General features: G+C 49.4%; 8 protein-coding genes across 38 annotated transcripts; 5 read left to right on the plus strand and 3 right to left on the minus strand.

The window, feature by feature from the left end:
- Positions 1–691: 691 nt before the first annotated feature.
- Positions 692–1,579, plus strand: FVEG_11529 (hypothetical protein; the record flags this gene model as incomplete). The annotated part of the gene is made up of 1 exon (XM_018900820.1): positions 692–1,579. One exon carries the CDS (start codon positions 692–694, stop codon positions 1,577–1,579), a length of 888 nt encoding a protein of 295 aa, XP_018759153.1.
- Positions 1,580–1,882: 303 nt separating this feature from the next.
- On the plus strand, positions 1,883–2,116 carry FVEG_17043 (hypothetical protein; the record flags this gene model as incomplete). Its single annotated transcript, XM_018906282.1, has 1 exon — positions 1,883–2,116. One exon carries the CDS (start codon positions 1,883–1,885, stop codon positions 2,114–2,116), a length of 234 nt encoding a protein of 77 aa, XP_018759154.1.
- A 1,413-nt stretch (positions 2,117–3,529) lies between these two features.
- Positions 3,530–8,646, minus strand: FVEG_17044 (hypothetical protein). Of its 30 annotated transcripts, XM_018906287.1 has the most exons (6): positions 8,388–8,490; positions 7,982–8,341; positions 6,714–7,930; positions 6,010–6,630; positions 3,980–5,941; positions 3,737–3,920 (listed from the first exon to the last, which is right to left on the minus strand). In XM_018906287.1, the coding sequence occupies exons 5-6, from the start codon at positions 4,391–4,393 to the stop codon at positions 3,828–3,830; spliced, it is 507 nt and encodes a 168-aa protein (XP_018759167.1). In that variant the 5' UTR covers positions 4,394–5,941; positions 6,010–6,630; positions 6,714–7,930; positions 7,982–8,341; positions 8,388–8,490; the 3' UTR covers positions 3,737–3,827. The 30 variants fall into 30 exon arrangements, with proteins under 30 accessions (XP_018759156.1, XP_018759169.1, XP_018759155.1 ...); XM_018906301.1 differs by having other exon boundaries at positions 3,737–5,941; XM_018906284.1 differs by having other exon boundaries at positions 3,530–3,920; positions 3,980–7,930; positions 8,388–8,636.
- FVEG_17045 (hypothetical protein) lies at positions 4,935–5,249 on the plus strand (the record flags this gene model as incomplete). Its single annotated transcript, XM_018906313.1, has 1 exon — positions 4,935–5,249. The coding sequence occupies one exon, from the start codon at positions 4,935–4,937 to the stop codon at positions 5,247–5,249; it is 315 nt and encodes a 104-aa protein (XP_018759185.1).
- A 213-nt stretch (positions 8,647–8,859) lies between the features above and the next one.
- FVEG_11531 (alcohol dehydrogenase 1) lies at positions 8,860–14,870 on the plus strand. 2 transcript variants are annotated; one of them, XM_018900822.1, is made up of 4 exons: positions 8,860–10,027; positions 10,209–11,702; positions 11,804–11,887; positions 11,948–14,870. In XM_018900822.1, exons 1-2 carry the CDS (start codon positions 9,967–9,969, stop codon positions 11,207–11,209), a joined length of 1,062 nt encoding a protein of 353 aa, XP_018759187.1. In that variant the 5' UTR covers positions 8,860–9,966; the 3' UTR covers positions 11,210–11,702; positions 11,804–11,887; positions 11,948–14,870. The 2 variants fall into 2 exon arrangements, with proteins under 2 accessions (XP_018759187.1, XP_018759186.1); XM_018900821.1 differs by having other exon boundaries at positions 10,209–11,887.
- On the minus strand, positions 12,188–14,458 carry FVEG_11532 (actin-like protein 3). The gene is made up of 7 exons (XM_018900823.1): positions 14,261–14,458; positions 14,180–14,202; positions 13,881–14,108; positions 13,784–13,830; positions 13,649–13,735; positions 12,764–13,597; positions 12,188–12,714 (listed from the first exon to the last, which is right to left on the minus strand). Exons 1-7 carry the CDS (start codon positions 14,293–14,295, stop codon positions 12,649–12,651), a joined length of 1,320 nt encoding a protein of 439 aa, XP_018759188.1. The 5' UTR covers positions 14,296–14,458; the 3' UTR covers positions 12,188–12,648.
- A 292-nt stretch (positions 14,871–15,162) lies between the features above and the next one.
- FVEG_11533 (hypothetical protein) lies at positions 15,163–17,466 on the plus strand. The gene is made up of 3 exons (XM_018900824.1): positions 15,163–15,542; positions 15,597–15,796; positions 15,845–17,466. The coding sequence occupies exons 1-3, from the start codon at positions 15,355–15,357 to the stop codon at positions 17,257–17,259; spliced, it is 1,803 nt and encodes a 600-aa protein (XP_018759189.1). The 5' UTR covers positions 15,163–15,354; the 3' UTR covers positions 17,260–17,466.
- On the minus strand, positions 17,361–19,073 carry FVEG_11534 (transcription initiation factor TFIIH subunit 3). Its single transcript, XM_018900825.1, has one exon. The coding sequence runs from the start codon at positions 18,694–18,696 to the stop codon at positions 17,626–17,628; it is 1,071 nt and encodes a 356-aa protein (XP_018759190.1). The 5' UTR covers positions 18,697–19,073; the 3' UTR covers positions 17,361–17,625.
- Between the last annotated feature and the right edge of the window lie 65 nt (positions 19,074–19,138).

Here is a 19,138-nt window from a genome sequence, read left to right on the forward strand (position 1 = left end):
GCGATACATATCCAATCTAGAGTGGGCAAATGAGTTCTTCCTGTCAGAGCCTCGAGGTCCCAATTCTAACGACGATTTCAACCCATGCCTCCCTGCCCGTATCCAAGTCCCTATTTCTGGAGTATACAATGTTTCCAGAGACGCCCGCCCCGTTGTATCTAATCTGATGTGGCCGACATCGACCGATTCATTGAAAGCAAACATAGCCTGGACAAGCAATACTCGCGTAAAAGGGACTACAGATTTACAAATACACATCCAAATTGTTTAATAAAATCAACAGAAATTGAAGCCATATATGAGTAAATAATTGACAGTCAATTTCTGGGCCAAACGCCGTTGTCATCAAATGTACGGATGCCACTGGACAAGTTATCCACGCTATTGTATTGAAGCCCAACAAAATCATCACCAACATCAGCATTTCTAATCTTCTCAGACGTGGCCTGTAACGAAATTACATTTAAGCTGGTCCTTGTAAGGGGTATGACGCGTTGATCACGGCACTAACTAACTGGCGTATCAAACTGGAATAAAGAAAAGCCCTAACCCCCTATTTGACGGATATAAAAACCTCGGTCAGAGACGCGCTGAAGCGCGTCTCTGACCTTGATTCTTTCACATCACTTACACCACAACCTCATTTTCTACTGTCAAACACTCTGAATTCGCTGACTCTTTTGAACTCAACATGGATCAATCGTTCCCTCAATTTGCCAAGCTTCCAATAGAAGTGCGTGCCACTATTTGGGAGCACACACTCCCTGAGGGAGATGGTGGTGCCGCCTTATACATGTACAACATGGACTGGTGGGCACAGTATTCTCCCCCTGGCGTTGTATTTCACGACATGACTACGCAAGGCATTCAACAACTGAGTCGGTCTCCTCGTGTTCAAGTGCCTATTCCTACCTGTGCTGCTGTGTGCAAAGAGGGTCGACGAGTGGTCGAGCAGTGGAGGAAGAAGAATAACTTGGAGTGGTATTTTCGCGAAGAGACCAAAGGCGACATCCTCGTTCGTCGCTTTGATTCTGAGCGAGATATACTCTACGTTTCTCGACATAAATGGGAGTCCTTCCAGCTTCTGGCCGTGGACTGGGAGAATGATGATGAACACGCTGCCGTCATTCGTATAATGGAGAGCGTCAAATATCTTTCACTCCCAGCATTCACAGCTTACTACAGCATCGGCAACATCGCAGGTCTCCTGCCATGGATGAAAAACATCAAGGCTATCTACGTCGTGTGGAACGAACTCCCCAAAGCCCATATGATCAAGAGACAGTTGCCTGATGTAGCGCACATAGCAGAAGTCAAGATACCACTGGACGCACCGGTGCAGCCACGGTGGGAGCTTGATAGGTTCCTACAACGTGAAGATGAGGTTGAATTCCATTACACTGATGAAGAAACGGGTCGCGAGTATGTTGAAGAGGGCGAGCTTTCGGAGTGGCTTGAGGATATTGATGACTTGTGGAGCACTACTGAGGTTGATCCCGAGATTTGGGATGAGGATGAGGAGAAGTTGAAGACACCGCAGATTCATGTAACTGTGAAGGAATTGCCTACTTGGCTCTGAGCTAGTGATGTTGGATGTGTTTGTATCGTTCGAGTTACTGTATTCAGAGCCTTGTAGTATGTCTCAATGAGCGTGGAAACAACAGGTTACATCTTGTACAAGATCAGACAACGAGTTGAGAAGACTGTGACAATACTATAAATGCCGAGGTTTACAGGAACTCTTCAACTCATACTGTTTGAAAAAGATACAATATTACAGTCCTCAAGCTCATCCATAATAGAGAGGAGTCCATCGAAGAAACACGTGCTTCGATACCAGAGCCAACCATATGCAAATCACAATATCTGGATCTACACCACCATGGAAAACACAACAACCCCATCTACGAACCAAAATGACACATCACACGTCCATCTACCCATCATAGTCCAGACCATCACCAAGACCCCTACTAATATCCTCCCGGCTAAACCGAAGTCCACTCACCGCAAGATAAGCCCAACACCACATCAGATCATCAATATCAAGAACCCTCCCAGCCCATACGTAAGAAGCCACGAACTCATTAACTTCTCTGATGTGCATCTTACATGACATACCCTGCAACATGACCAAACTCCCGTCATACCACCGTGGGGGTTCAAATCAAGGACAGTACAGTCTAACTATATCATGACTTCAACGGAAGGCCAAGTCCACATATCGAGATCTAGCGAGGCACAGCCTCTTTACACCGAGAAAACAGCCGCGATCGAAGCCCACGACCCTTGCTATCGTCAGATCAGATCATGGATGCTCGGCCAGATACCCGGGGGGATATGGGCGTATATCGTACACACCCCTGTGGCTTTGTTTCTAGAATAACGCCAACGCAGAGCCTCATCTTGAAAACTTATCAGAGTCTCATCTGCCTGTCCCTGTATCTCGGCTCTGAATGGTTCTTGGGTCATGGGTAAGGTATAGATAGGGCCGAGCCGCTGCGGAAGAGCCTCATGGGGCTCTTTTTTCTGTTTTTCGGCGCTATAAACGGAACACTTTGGTTATCAGGTGATCTGATTTCGCTGCAGTCCGATGGACTATTTTTCTAGTCAGGAGAACGAATGGTGGTTGATCCATGCATCTGCAGGGACTCTGGTTAATGTTCCTAGAAGGCAACTGTTTCGTTGCATTCTTTGGATAAACGGCTGAAGACAAGGTAGTAAGAGTCTCGTTACTTTAACGGCGTCTCTCCGCCGAGACTAAGGTACCTTAGACTCCCGTTGACCTGGTTCGGTGTGGCCGGTAGCAGGCAGCTCACATCATGTCACAAAAGGTGGGACTTGAGAAAATCAGAATCAGCCCATTCTTTCGTATCGTGTCTTGTTTGTCTTGTCTGTGTTTGGTTCGCGATGAGTCAGTAGCGAATTCTCGACTCCATAGATTAACGACTGGAATGACAAATCATATGTGCATCTCTTGTACAGTGAAAGATTGATTGATAAGATGAACAGAGATTGATGCTGGCTCAAGACTTGACATGACACGAGGTTGTGCTCTATTGACTGTAAGTGTTGCGCAAATGGAGATTATCCGCAGGGCACTGATGATAGAATATGTGAGCAATTCATGGAAGGTTTCAATAAATCTTTAGAGAATAGGCAGTGAAAGGAGAAGCAGAATCCAGGATCTCGCATGTGGTATAGGGTAGCATTTTTGTAGATGTGAACCTTGATCCTGCAAGTTGACAAATTAAATCACCACAGTCTGATTGACAGAGTCTGTTATTCAGGTCCTGCTACTTCTATCAATCTATAATTGCTCTACGGCTTATGCCACCGCAGCCCAAGATGACGAGAGACGATCCTTGACTATAAATGACCAACACCTAATTTTAGACTCCCGTCACTTACACGGACCCCTCGGCCACTGAGCAAGTTACTCATCAAGTAACAGCTGAAGCAACAGCGAGATAAAAGGCATAAACTGCGACATAGGAAAACAGAAGCGAAACAGTGATTGAGAAGCAGAAAAGGCCAAGATTCGGAGTAATTACCCGTCAGAGGCGTTTCAGAAAAGTTTCCCCGTTGTATTGAGCACGTTTCATCTGGACCTGAGGCGTAACTTAGTTAGGCCGCCTCCCTCTAACGAATTGCGCAATTATCGCGGCGTCCAAGCACAGAGAACAAGTGTTGTCACTTGGTTATTAATAATTCACTTCCGCCGTCACAAACTGACTGCAACTCAAGCAAGATATCCCTTTGAAACGACTATAAATTATTTGCAATTCCCTTCAGACTCTTCCTTCTCCAACTTCCATTCCTATTATTCAATTTCCACTTTTAGCACGGACCTGTAATTCCGACAGCTCTCCATTCGCGACTCCATCTGATAGATACATATCAAAATACCCCGCCACTTTCTTCAACCTCACAATTACAAATCAACAACACATTCACAATGGCCGACACTCACACTTACGAGTTCAATATCACCATGAGCTGCGGCGGCTGCTCCGGTGCCATCGATAGAGTCCTCAAGAAGCTCGACGGTATGTATACGCCCCGAACGACCGCTGGCCGCTGCTAACAACATCCCTTTGCAGGTGTCGAGAGCTACGATGTGTCCCTTGAGAACCAGACCGCCAAGGTCGTCACCGCCCTCCCCTACGATACCGTCCTCCAGAAGATCGCAAAGACTGGCAAGAAGGTCAACTCTGGCAAGGCGGATGGTGTTGAGCAGTCCGTCGAGGTCGCCGCCTAAGCGCTGCACTAAGATAGGAGGCGAGTCGAGGACGTAACGAGCGATCGATCCATCTGAATATGTGTTAGCTTTGCAAGCGCTTGGGAAACATTCGGTGTTTATGGTCTCGGGTAACGAGAAAAGGAGGATCATCTGTTTTCATAAATAAGCCTCTTAACCAATCTAGACCTTTGATTGAATTCAGCTTTGACTTTAATCGTCTGGAACTTTTGCCACCGTCCCACCATTGTGCGTTAACTTGGATCGACGTGCAGCACGCGTTGTCCATAATGTGAATTCCGAATGTCGGATCAGAAGTGTCGTTTTCAGCAATCTTGAAGCTCGTTTCTTGCCTGTTGCCAGCTGGACAGCAAACAACGGCTCCATCAAACTCTTTGTCCCTGGTTTATCCAACCGTTGAACAGCCTAAAGTTTAAACTTGCGGCTGGCGAGTACTTCCATAGCTGGTTAACCTGAAAGGAACGAGGGCAACTTGCGAAAAAACGAGAGAGCACCGCCATCCGCAAGCCCCTGCGGGACAATTCAACTGCAACTGACTTGCTCTTGAATCTTGTGAAGTCGATCCGCTCGTCGAAGTGCTGCGCGGGAGGCACTCAACACAACAGTAAGTGTGGGAGAGAGCATTAAATGCAAACTAACCAGCGTTTGCACGGATAAGAGAGGTTCGAGGCAGATGTGCATACGGAGGCTTCATGGAATCCGACATGTACGCTGGCTATTCATGACATCGAATGGGTATTGTGCTATGATGGTCAAGAATGGGGCGAGAAACCATCAGGACCAGCCGTTTGAGAGAACTCCAAAGAGCTGCAAAACCACAGAAACAATGAAAGACGCAGAAAAAGCAACAAGCAATCATGCAAGAAATCAGCTCTCAGGTGAGCAGCTTCCTGATGGATGGAACACAGCCCCTCCCTCGGACAAACGCTTCAAGTTGACAATGACGGCTCGTCGCAGAGAACGCTATCGCAGGCACATTGACCAATAAAAGGGTACGTACAACCCCAAGAATACCTACACGGTAAAACCAGTGGTAGAATATTGACCATGATTACCCCAGATCTGTGTATCATGACTCCAGATTATGTTCATGAGAGGGTAAAGCCACGCACTTTGGCGCCAGCTCACCGCAGCATCATGGGATCAGGTATAGTGTGAAGCTGAGATCCAACATGACCCCGTGAAATGCTTCCGTTTCTCCAGGTCCGAGAAGTCTCATGAGGCCAACAACTTTTCAAGTCTGGGGCCCCGTATCACAGGCAGCGCCAGGACGAAGAGATGCAGTTACACGCATGGCTGGGCTCGATGGGGCTCAGCCGTTCTCAGGGCGTCTCCAAGGTCCGGGGGGCGTGCCGCAACGTCGATGCGGGGAAAACAACTGCGGCTCATGCAAGTTAAAACTGCGGAGCCGCAGTGGATGCCGTTTTAGCATTGCACGGGCCTGATGACGGGGCCTAGAGGGATAAGCGCGGCTTGAAAACGCGGAGGACCCAGGAACCCACGGACCCTGCCCCAGATATGATGATCTAGGTAACATGGGGTTCAACTTTCAAGATGTGACGACCTGGTCAAGCTAGATCCGGCTCCCCTTACTCTAGGCAGTATCCAAGGTAAAGAACTTTGAATGACTTCTTCGTGCTTGATTATAGATCGCAGACTAGCATCAGCTTGGCCTTCGAGCTTGTATACATCATCCATAGTGTTGGCTGGATAAGCTGTGAGGGGAAACGACAAGCACCTTCACTTACACAGATGACGCACTCCTAGTTGCTCTTTCAAGGGCCAAAAATCTCGCAAGCCAATCTCCCTCTGGACCGACACGCGGGGAGGAAAACCGACATGGGGCTAAGCACATCTTGACAATCCCTGCGAAGGTATCGTGGAAGGTGGATCTTCACCAGTTGAAGGTAGATGAGGTGTTGCCACAGGACAAAGTCTGCATCTAATCAATCCCCTACCAGTTGCGTGTTCGAGAAGCAAATGGCACTTGGTGAGGGAACTTGAGGCGGGCAAGGATGTGAGAGTAGCTAGGGAGTTTGATCGTTAAGCTTTAGATGCCCCAAGCTCATTGCTCTAAGTCAATGTAGCGTTGATGGACAAGGTACATCTATCCGCAATCGTGACTGAGACTTGTATCAGGGTGGGTTGTGATGGTAGTTTCTGAAGCCTGTTCTAGCAAACTGCCAATTGCCATAAACAACAACGCCCGGCCACCCGGAGCATGGACGAGAAGCGTTGGCATAGGTTGGGGTAAAATCTGACCAATAGCGTCTTTGATATGCTCGTGAAATGTTGCACCAAATTCATAAGTCGCTTAGACAATACTGAATTCAGGTGACTATGTAGACAGTTGAAGCAGAGGAAACTGACTTGCCGAAAAATTAGTTGTGCATACATAACATGCGCATGTGGTTCTGCCAGTCCTTGCTCGTGCCATGAGTGATGGGCTTACAGTATACTGATATAAACGAGGTACGGCCTAGACACTGTTATACTGTTGTACCAAATCGTTTTCATGCAGCCTTAGACATGATCATCTCGAGGTCTGCTCAACTGTTGGAAATTGTACCAGAAATCCTGAACTGGTCTGTGATTGAGTGAACTGCTCAATCTCGCAGGAGACATGTGTTGCGGCCACCAATCCGCATGAGTCCGCAGCACAGTCCAGCGTTGGTACAGCAGCAATAATACAGGGGTTTCGAGTCAAGGTATCTTCAGTGCGTAACGGACTGAGCTAGAGCTTCCCCGCAGTTCCCAAAAGACCTCCATCCATCCGGCTGGGATGAACCTTGGACCCGAAGACGGTCCCTTCGCATACCAGTCAAGATAGACTCAAGTGCTGGGCGTTGCGTGTATACCCAAGATCTGTCTGGGGAAGATCCTCATTTGGAGCTTCATGTGAGTTCACGGATCCGAAGTTGCTTCCCAATAGCGCGTTGCTAGATGATCTGGGGGACCTGCGCCATGTCTGATGAGAGTGCGGGGAAGAGTGAGGATGCTTTCAGAAGTACACGCCATAATTGTACAAGTATAGGTATTGATTGACGTGGTTCTCCACTGTTGTATAACAGTTTAGCACAGTTTCCTCCTATTCCGTGCCTTGATGCACCAGCCGCAATACGGGCCACGATGGCATTGGCGGTTTATACCGTATTTTGGGGTAATCGCCGTGGCTTTTTTGGTTGAATGACTGCATGACCTCCACGAGATCCTTTCGAGCGGTTTCTAGCGCCGTTGGCTCGTTACCGGTAAAAGGGAGGTCGCAGATGAATCAGCCAGGGAGCATGATTGGTACCTTATCCATGACAAGAGATTCTTGATTTTGGTTGTTGGCAGAGGAAATCCCTTCCTCCCTCATGTCAAGTTAAGTTGCTTTGCTGATGTCACGGAAGAAAGCTTTGACGATCTGTTGCCCCTCCATGCCAACGGATCCAATAACGCCGACACTCGGCGACGGATAACGCGAATGGCGAGATTTGACGATACGATTGAGATCAAAGTAATCATGATATCAAATTGAGAGCATCTGAGGCATTAATCCACAGGAATCACAATTGAAACCTCCTTGGATCCGCAAATATGGAAATTTGAATGCCTAACGGCAGTTGACTGACGCCGAGAAAAGGCAGATGAACATAATTGAGCGTTTCATTCAAGATGCACCCATCCCTACCAGAGGTTAGTAGCTTAGGGGCGTTGGACAAGTGATGCCACACCTACAACTCCGTGCTAAGGTACGGAGCCGCTGCCAAACACCACCCCAGTAATCCACCAACCTATGAGATGTAACAGGCAGCTCCCACATGGCTCAACGGATGCGCTTGGTGATGAGAAGCTATTCTAGCTCGAGGAGGCTGGCAGTAGGAAACGCATGGGATGGATGAAGCATCTCCTAGAATAGTTGTCAGATGGATGTCAAGCGCCCTTTCTGGGACAGGACCCTGCTAATCCACAATTCACATGCCCTGCAAGGTTAGGACAAATTAGGGGCTCTCATGAGGCTTTTCATCAATCCCTTAGAAACCGAGATGGCACACGATACCTGATTACATCAGGTCAGACCAATCAAATCTGCAGTATCTAAGGTACTTTAGCTTACTGGTTATTAGTACTAAGATATAAGTACCTTTAATAATGCAGCTTGCAGATCGTGACTTTTGTCCTCACTGCTATGCCTCCTTGAGGCTGGTATCTGTGGCGCATCGATCGGCAGCCAATCAATACCGGGGCCTTCCCCACTTTTATATGTCGCCTGTGCCATCTCGGTTTCTAAGGGATGTCATGTCATGTTATGTTGAGACAGACAGGGCAGGGCAGGATCTGACAATGAATGGAAGCAACCGAATTAGGACCGGATATGCAATCGAAAGATCCGAATTTACCGCAGTTTCCTTTTTGCTATCTATCTTTGGGCATCGGGCGTTTTAAAAATGGGTTTCTATGGCCTGTTACAGCTTGAATGGCAAAAACCCGGTGTGATGGGAAAAGGGCCGCGAAAAGCATCTGACTTTTGGTGAGACCGAATTTTTTTGATGGATGCTCGCCAGAATATCACCACCTCCCGCTGTAACAACTTTTTTTTTTTTTTTTTTACTACAGTACCTATAGTACCTTGGGCTAGAGCATCATGACTACGGATAATTGTTTTCCTACTGCACACCCCATTGAGTCCCAGATCTGCTCCTAGCTCTGTAGCTGCGGATGGAAGTACCTTTTCCCCCAGAGGTACAAGCAAGACTGTTTGAGGTTGGCGCTATTCCGTACTGTCATCGATTCTCACTAGAGCTGGCCGCTGTGAGGAGATCAGACAGACCTACGGTAAGGCGCGGCAGGTACCGTAGCAATACGTACAGAAGCTACCTACAGGGAAGATGGAGAGATGGACGGGACCTGCCCTGGGCCTAAGCTCCCTAATCCCTAACTCGTCCAGCCCACGGGCTATCCACTGGTGACGCCACTACAAACAACCCGAGCTAAGCTAACCTCACCTCACACTCCGTTTCCCTCACACACACACACACACACACACACACTAACTAAGACTATTCCTCCCACGCACACACGCACGCACGCAACCCATGCAACAAACGCATAGGACGATACTGCCACTCAATCGCACTCACCGTTCGCCGCATCCCGAAAACCATAGTCCAACGAGCATGTTCCAAAATGCGGATCCCCGTGCAGCCGAAGTGGCCTCTCCCTTTGGCCCTTGTTCGTTGATTCACCTGGTCCCCTAGGCTTAAGCCTGGCCAGGATCTAGTCGAGTCCAGAATAGAGACTCTCTTGTCTTGTCTGATCTGTTCTGATCTCGCTCGTCTCTGATCCCACACCCTTCAACATCATGAATCTCACCCCCTCTCCCCCGCGACCGCCAAGATGAGGCTTGAGTTTCTACACCCAGACGCCTATCCTTGCCCCGTTGGCCCATCATACCATTGTACGCTTTAGGCCCGAGTACTATCCATACGTACCATACCAGAGCAGAGCAGAGCAGACCATACCACATAGATCAGTCCCTTCACCCTGGATCGCCCATCCAACATCTATATAAACTCTGCTCCCGTCGGTCTCAAGTCGTTTCTTCTTCTCCATCCTCATCCAGATCATCAATCAACTCTTCAACTCTCTCAACAACTCTTCAGTCTTCACGACAACCTTTCGATACCCTTCCAACCAAACAATCAACCACTCCAACAATCAAAATGGCCGCTCCCCAGATTCCCGAGAAGCAGTGGGCTCAAGTTTTCGAGAAGACCGCCGGTCGTATGTTACCCTATCTCCTACAATCTACAACCCCAATTGCCTCTTCTGCCTCTTGATATCTTTGATATCGTATACAACCACAGGTTCTCTACCGAGTTCCACCTATCCACAGCTCCCCCACCATGCATCCGCCTAACAGTTCGATCATTGTCGAGTCTTGTATACTAACTCACTTTCTCAGCCATTGAGTACAAGCAGATTCCCGTCCAGAAGCCCGGCCCCGATGAGGTCCTCGTCAACGTCAAGTTCTCTGGTGTCTGCCACACTGATCTCCACGCCTGGCAGGGTGACTGGCCCCTCGACACCAAGCTGCCTCTTGTCGGTGGCCACGAGGGTGCCGGTGTTGTCGTTGCCCGCGGCGAGCTTGTCAAGGATGTCAAGATTGGCGAGAAGGTCGGTATCAAGTGGCTCAACGGCTCTTGCCTGAGCTGCTCTTACTGCCAGAACGCCGACGAGTCTCTCTGCGCTGAGGCTCTCCTCTCTGGTTACACCGTCGACGGATCTTTCCAGCAGTACGCCATTGCTAAGGCTATCCACGTTGCTCGCATTCCTGAGGAGTGTGACCTCGAGTCCATCTCCCCCATTCTCTGTGCCGGTATCACCGTCTACAAGGGTCTCAAGGAGTCTGGTGTCAAGGCCGGTCAATCCATTGCCATCGTCGGTGCTGGTGGTGGTCTCGGTTCCATCGCTGTCCAGTACTGCAAGGCCATGGGTATCCACGCCATTGCCATCGATGGTGGTGAGGAGAAGGGAAAGCTCACCAAGGAGCTCGGAGCTACTGCCTACGTCGACTTCACCACAACCAAGAACCTTATCGCCGATGTCAAGGCTACCACCTCCGACGGTCTCGGACCTCACGCTGCTCTCCTCGTCGCTACCAACGAGAAGCCCTTCCAACAGGCTACCCAGTACATCCGCTCTCGCGGCACTGTCGTCTGCATTGGTCTCCCCGCCAATGCTCAGTTCTCTGCTCCCGTCTTCGACACAGTTGTTCGCATGATCTCCATCAAGGGATCTTACGTCGGCAACCGTGCTGATACCGCTGAGGCCATTGACTTCTTCCGCCGCGGTCTCATCAAGGTCCCCTTCAAGACTGTCGGTCTCTCTGAGCTCAACGAGGTCTACAAGCTCATGAAGGCTGGACAAATTGTCGGTCGCTACGTCGTCGACACCAGCCGATAAGCGCGCGGCTGTCGCTTGGGCAGTGCGCCAAAAAGCAAAAGCACGCCCCCAAAAAGATAAACAGGGCTACCCATCGCGCAAAGGGGTTTACCCTCTAAAGAGGAGTTCAGGCGGGAGTTGATTTGGGTTTTCAGGCGGGTGTTGTCGAAGTAGCCAGATGGATGATCTTGGTTACACTTTGTGTATAGCCCTAGTTTATGAGTTTTATGATTTCCCTTAGCATCAAATAACAGAACGAACGTTTCGATCAACCATGGTTTCCGAGTGACACCTCCTACTCTGCACATTAATATGAATAATACAACACTTTTCGGTAAACTCTTCGAAAGACGAGGAGCAGCCATTTTCTCCGTGCTACCCTGCATCGCTATCTGTTTGCTATTTGAGTTCGACTTAAGCCCCATTGTACAGTCTATAAGGGGATGAATGTTCTTCGATATAATAAAATCCTCCATTTTCTACCATGATACTCTAATTTAGAATACAAATTTTAGTAAGTCCCTTCGAAAAGCATGCTGGATAATCCTGTAAAGTTCTCATGACCGAATCTCACTCGGTCTCCTTGTATCACAACAGATGGACTTACATGGACAGCTGATTTCGCACATGCTAGACCAGCTTGCAGATTAACTACCATATTGATAATAACACACAATTTTACGGAGCTATTCCCACAGAGTTAGTTCATACGCCCAAGTCAAGTTGTCTTATCGTGACTAACACCGTATCTTCTACCAGGAGACGGGATAATATCATTCATGTATGACGGGGTTGATTTACCCCTCCATCCACTACGAATCCGATGCAACCCTCACTGCAAGAACCCCTGCCAGCCACCAAGCCACTTCTAGAACATCATCAACCGTCCAGAAACAAAAAAAATCAGGCCACTGCTGATGAAGTGCATCCAGAGCGTCTAAGCGTATCTTTTACGAACCTCTCGTTTTCTGGGCTGCAGAGGTTCTCTTCTTGTCTGGAACGTCAATGACAAGGGATAATTGAATTTGTGATATATGATATGAGAGACTGGTAACGGAGAACGCCTATATTTGACTTCCCGACGTGCCGAAGTTCAACGCATCATGCATTCATCGATTACCTAGGTAGACTCCAACGTTGCTACGTAGTAGAGCGGGGAAACGAGACATCTTTTTAGAATCTGAATTTTAAAACGACTAATGTAACTCTTCAACACGTGCTACCGTCTCGTCTCGTCTCTTCTCTTCTCGTCTTGCCATATCTTGTCTCCCACTTGTAGTTGCATCGCTTTAGGCATAATTGTCAATTGAGATTTTTGCGCCGTGAGCGCCTCTTCATTGCACTCTACAGTAGACGCCCACTATTCTCTTCTGCGTACTCCAAGAATATCTCTTTCTAGGAAGCTTGCTGCTGATCTGGGAGTCAATTGAAAAGTGATTCTTGATCGTCTATATCGTAAATCAAGAGCCACCAGGTCCACCAAGCAGAGCGAATCTTCGCACAATGCTAGGTCCATATTCTTGGTACTGTGATGTTGTTAGTCATGGTCATTATGCAGTATACAGCTTGTCTTACCTCGGCCTTGGTATGGCAGTATGATCGGAACTCCGGGGTTTGACCAAGGAGACTGCCTCCAAACCAAGGACCGTGTCGCTGTCGCTTATGAGTGATAACGGACACGTCCAGACCACCGCTACGAGCACCACCGCTGCGGACCTCGCTGGCTCGAATTCTGGCATCTACCAGCTGCTTGATGTCTCGCTGTAATCGGCGGCCGAAATCCTTGTACAATGTGCTTCCACCAGAAAGAACAATGTTCTTGTAAAGACCTCGTCGGACGTCGATAGGCGATTGCTGAATGACACCGTCGACAACCACGGGCAGAGGAGTCAAGAAGTCGGAGCTGTAAATCTCGGGGTTGAAGAAGATCTCGGGGGCGAGGAAGCGCTCGTAACCGACATCGACGGAAACCTGTCGGCCATTGGGGTGTGACACGACATGCTGAGCGAATCGAGTGCGATCCCTGTCGTACTTGCTGAATTCCTTGACGATATCGGGACACACGTAGCAATACTCCTCCTTAATTTCCTGAGCAGTCTTGAGCGAAGAATCGGGCTCGCCTCGGTCTCGCAGAAGGGACTGAACGAAGTAGGTAATATCTCGACCGGCAATGGGAATAGACTTGATAGAAGATCCAATGACATAACCCTCAGCAACGGGGATGACGTGGGTGACACCATCACCAGAATCAATGACCGTGCCAGTCAACGAACGATCCTGGACCTTTGAAGACGTCCAAGAAGCAGCCAGAGCAAGAACGGCTTGGACGGCAATGTACATTCCAGCGCAGTTGAAGGACTCGAAGAAGATCTCGGCGGTATTCTCACGGTTCTCGGGCGGGTTCAGGGGCTATGTGTATTAGTTTGATGTTTGACGTCGTATAGGGCGCAATATGCTCACGGGCTCGGTAAGGAGGAAGTAATGGTCTTCAGGCTCGACTCGCAGATACTTGAAGATGGAGTTGGACCAGAATCGTTCCATGTGGTCCTAAAGGCGGTCAATTCTAGGTCATGTCGGATTCGTCGGCAAGCATACCCAATTCTCTATTTGGCCGTGTCGGATCGGATAATGAAGACCATATCCTAGGCTTGTCAGCTGAATTCAATGAATTGGAGCTCATATGGCTGCCTACCGGGACCGCCAGAAGCTGCTATCGCCTCATCGCCAATAAAGAAGTCGAGATCCTCGGTACCTCGCTTTCCGCTCAGATGGCCTCCAGCTCCAGCACCTCCCGTAAGAAAAGACGGCTTGTTCGCAACAGCCGGTCGTCCAGAACCAGAGCCACCAGCTCCGCCAGTTGGCCCCTTCGTCGCAATCGCGGTCGGGAAGACGAATGAGGGAGAATCGTTACCGGCGAAACCTAGATTGGAGCATCAGCATGAAGCTCAGGAGTACATAATAGCCTCATGAGCGTATTTCGTCGTTACAGACCTAGCTTGGAGAAACCCGTGCCGCTGTGAGCTGAGGTTAGCTGTCGTCGCCAGTGCGGGGGCTAGGATAAGTGAGACGTACTTGTCCATGACAACGGCGGGAGTTTGGTTAGCCATGATGGGCGAGAGTGCGTGGTGAAGCGCACAGCTGCAAGAGAGAAGATGGACAGGAGGTGGACGCAAATGCCGCGTGTGAGGAAATGCAATGTGCGGCGATGATGGTGGTCGTTGGGCGAGGATTACGTTACGTGCCTTGTAAAGCTCCCAGCTCGGATGGAGGTGAGGCTTGAACTGCGGCTGTGCTGTGCCCCGCCGTTGAGTGGGACGTGACACTGAATGGCTGGAGATGTGGGCCTGGCTGCGATAACCGGGGTGAAGGTCTGAGTGACAAAATTATAGACACAATTGGCAAACTTAACAAAAAGGTTTATATGTTGGAAGTTTGGCAAACCACTTGTATTTAGTATCTAACAATGCAATGTCTGGCTGTCGGTTTCCACAAGCAACTTGGAATTTGGTTATCTTCCAGAGTGCTTAATTTGTCTTGCTCTCTGTCTCAACTTGAGGATCCGATGTCTCAAGTCAGTTGTAATTATAGCTCATGTGCGGCGTCGTTTCTAGGCCCTCTTTAACGAACGAGAGGCAACAGGCAACTAACTGTATTTCTTCAATGTTTCTACCTTATCGAACGCTCGTCTTGATGCTTGTGACGTTTGTTGAATGTAAGGCTTTTTCATAGATCTCAAGATCATATATGTCTCTAAACGCTCAAACTCGTAAGAATTATATGTGTCCAATACTGGAGTGTTGATTGGAGATTGGAGATTTTACGAGGCAATTTTGTTGTCCACCTGGCGATTGCTGCTTCTTGTCTAACACGACGAGTCCATCGAGCAAGAAGTGACTGATCAAAGCCCAATCCAACAGCTCCTCTAGCACTTTCCTTGTCTGTAGAGTCCTTTGCCTTTCCTCCAAAGCTGGGGTCTGCCCCAAACGACATCATTGTTCAATCTTCAACCCTTTTTCCTATAGCATTGAATTTCATCAACATCACTTCCCGGGTTCTCCACGCCCGCTTTTCCTTTCGTTCATTTCTCTTCTTCCCTCACATCCATCAACATCATCTCGACAATCTCGTAACACTAGACCCTCGCCAGCTCATGACTTCTCTCGAGGATGTCAGACAGTCTCGATGATGATACCCTCTTTAGCTCACGATCCACCTCCCACGGAACTGATGGCGCTTTCGATCGGGTAATGAAAGTGGCATACAGAACCAAAACAGTGCCTGCTATCTTTGTTCACGCCGGGGCTGGGTTTCACAGTCATCAAAATGAGCACATACATCTTCAGGCCTGTGTTGCGTGAGATATTCCCCAGTGGCCCCTGGCCCCCTGGATTTGGCTAACATCAATAAGTGCGGTTGAGATGGGCATGAGATTCCTCAGAGCCGGTGCCAGCGCAACCGAGGCCGTCGAAGCAGCTCTCCGGATTCTCGAGGATAAAGAAATCACCAACGCTGGATACGGCTCCAATCTTTCCATCGATGGTGTTGTAGAATGCGATGCCACTGTAGTGGACCATCTTGGCCGCAGCGGCGCCTGTGGTGCTGTCCCTAGTATGTTTCCACTGCCCAAGGCAAGTTCAACTGCTGACATTATCACAGATATTCGAAATCCTATATCCCTGGCCAAACTCGTTCTAGATATGAGCAATAAACCGTTGAGCCTGAAACGAGTTGCCCCAAACGCTCTTGTCGGAGAGGGCGCTAGGGCTTTCGCAGAGGAGCATGGCCTCATGATATACCCCAATGAGTATATGGTTTCGAAGAATGCCAGAGATCGTTTTCTGAGGTGGCAGGAAGACTTGAAGCGAGCCGAGTCCAAGGGTCAAGAGCCCAAAGCTTTGCCCAAAATTGTTGATACGACCGCAACATGTCCCCCATGCCAGTACGATACAGCATCGCCGATAAAGTCCAACCCATCCCTTCCGCGGGATCAAAGGCCTGCTGTTCTTGTCGGCACTTGGAACGAGGGACAGCCTGATTCTCCTTTCATTGGTACACCGATCCAAGATGCGCCATCGCCAGAACAATCAACACCCACAAGCTACTTCAGAGCCACAAGCACCTCTCCCGCAGCAGTCGGCCGTTCTTCAATCACCCGAAGTCCTCAGGAGGGAGCGGCACAGACGTATGCTGGTGTTGTGAGTGGTGCCCAGGGTGTATTGTCATCCCCATTTCGACCGAGTCTATCTCGAAAGTCCAATTCTTTAGCTGAGGATTTTAAACCCGTCTTGCCAGAGAATACATCAATCCGCCATAAACACCATTCACATGCCTCAAATAAGGCCGATAATACATCACCGCGAACTCCTACTGCGAATAGGGGCAACAGCCCTGATCGCCAAAGCTCCTCAGGTCCTCGTGGGGCTAAGCGACCTCTCAGTCCTGATGAAAAGTCGCAGCCTCATTCAAGAGAAGTACACGACCGCCTTCATTACGGGTCTGTTAGCGAGGACGTTATTACAGACACTATTGGTGCCATTGCGATCGATGATCGAGGCCAAATTGCTGCTGGCTCATCTTCAGGTGGTATCGGAATGAAGCATCGAGGCCGTCTGGGACCAGCTGCTCTTGTGGGAGTTGGCACGGCCGTTGTGCCCTGTGACGATGAGGATGACGACCAGGTTGCTGTCGCTGCAGTCACAAGCGGTACAGGAGAGCATATGGCTACTACCATGGCCTCCCAGCGATGTGCGGAAAGGATTTACCATGGCACAAGACGTGGAAAAGGAGGCGTCAACATTCAGGACGACGATGAAGATGCCATCATGGAATCTTTCATTGCTGAGGACTTCATGAAGCATCCCGGTGTCAGGAATTGTCATTCAGCAGGTGCCATTGGGGTCATGGTGGTCAAGAAAACGCCGTCAGGCTACTATTTCTACTTTGCTCACAACACAGATTCCTTCGCCCTCGCTTCGATGGGAGGTTCGGAAAAACAGCCCGTCTGTACGATGTCTAGACTTTCTCATGGCGCCAAGATCGCCAAGGGTGGACGTAAGGTCAGGTTTAAGTAAGGTGCTCCATTGTACAAAAATAGCATAGGGTTGGCGATGTTGATGTGAATTGAGCTTCTGCCCAGGCTGTTGAGTGGTTGGGCTATCCGCACCTAGAAGTGCAGTGGTCGATTAGAATATTATTATGCATTAGACTCAAGTGATAGCTTTTGGAGCATAGCCCTACGCCCGCTGTTTAGTCTGATCACTTCAATATTGATATCTACAGACTTGAGACTCCAGAGTAGTATGCATTGACTGTAGCACCATCTGTAATAAGTGCCATATCTGGCTAATTTCCTTAACGCCGCGAGACTATATGTACATTGGTCATCAAGGGTATATCCCGTTCTTCGCCCCCGTTCTTCAAGCAATTTACTGGCTCTTTCATGGACGGGGTGTCCCTGTCGCACTGCCTGTCTCTTCCCGTGATCCGCCTCCATTGACGATCTTGCGCTTCTTTTTCTTCTTTCTTGGTACAACGGCGGGTTTCGCGCCATAGTTACCCAGAGATAGTTTGGTGCCACACGTGAAACATTCCGAGTTCTCTGGCGTCTCACAGAAGATGCTCAGACAGATAGAGCAGACGAAGCCTGTGTCCACAACTCGGCCGTGACAAAAACAGGCGGCGCGGAAGTCGACGGTGTCGTGTGTTGGGGCGATTAGAGCTTCACGAGCTTCTGTGTCTGCGATGAGGCCGAACATGAGGTAGTTCAGTAGTCCTTGGGGATGTGTAGCAGCGAGGTATGTGCCACCGGTGTTATAGCAAGCCTGTTGTAGGAAAGTTGGCTCTCCAGTAAGAGAGAGAGTATCGATAGCAACTTGGTTGTGGCCAGCGGCGAAGACAGCGTTCATGGTGGGAATGTATTGCGAGGGTTCTGAATCGGAGACAGAAATGACCAGGATTCGGCCGCGAACGGTTGGGGGAGCAGTATTCGACGAGCCTTTATGGCTGTCCTCGAGATTAGCCGTAGGCGCACAGAGAGCCTGCGCAGCTTTGTTGATATGACATAGCGCCAGCGTCAAGGCTCCGGAGATTTGTGTCGTAGCAGAGAGATCCTCCTCCTTTGTCTGATCCAGGAGTTTTCGAATCGCAGCCAAAACGGCAGCTTCAATTTGCGCAAACTGCGGGAACTTGTTCGCTGAGGTTTGCGTTTGCGCAACAGCATCGTTCATGGCAACATCGCCAGAGGCGTCGCGTGAGGGTGTGGGAGGCGTTGGGTAAAGCCATTCTGCGCGATCAACGTGCGCGGCGATAAGAGCGACCTGGTTTGCGTTGCTGAAGGCGAGATGGGCGTTAACGAAGACGAGGATGTTCGCTATAGCACGCGAAAGGGGAAGGACGTTGTTGAGCGACGCCCAGGCTCGGGGGTTCGTATCGAGGACGATGGTGAGGAGCGAGGGAGTCTCCTCACGGGTGCCGACCTCGTAGTGCTCTGAAACATCCACGGCATCCATTTTGAGGATGTTGACGCTGCGAAGATGTTGGTTGGGAGGCGGCTACGAGGCCTTAGGAGTGGTTGAGCTGCCTTGGTGGCCTTACTTGAGGACTGAGGCTGCGATATCTGAGGCTGTCCTGGGCTGTCGCAAAATTGTTGGATTCAAGACAAACCTAAGTACAAAGTTAAGAGGGCGGACGGGTACGAGCGTTGCATTTATCGCATGATCAGTTGATAACCAAAAAAGCCAAAATGATAATTAACGCCAAACCCAATTGCAGCAATGGTTGGAAGAGCTCTATTGCTTCTTCTTTTCTTTCAAATACCTTATTCTTGGACGCGGCTATCATAGTCTAGATGGGAGAGAAAATATGTTCCAATTGTTGATTAGACGTCATCTACAGGCATAGTCCAATGGAGTATGAGCGCGGCTGCTGGCACCAATAGGCCCCTACAGCAAA

Source organism: Fusarium verticillioides, chromosome 7 (genome assembly GCF_000149555.1).
Source record: "Fusarium verticillioides 7600 chromosome 7, whole genome shotgun sequence".
Lineage (NCBI taxonomy): Eukaryota > Fungi > Ascomycota > Sordariomycetes > Hypocreales > Nectriaceae > Fusarium > Fusarium verticillioides.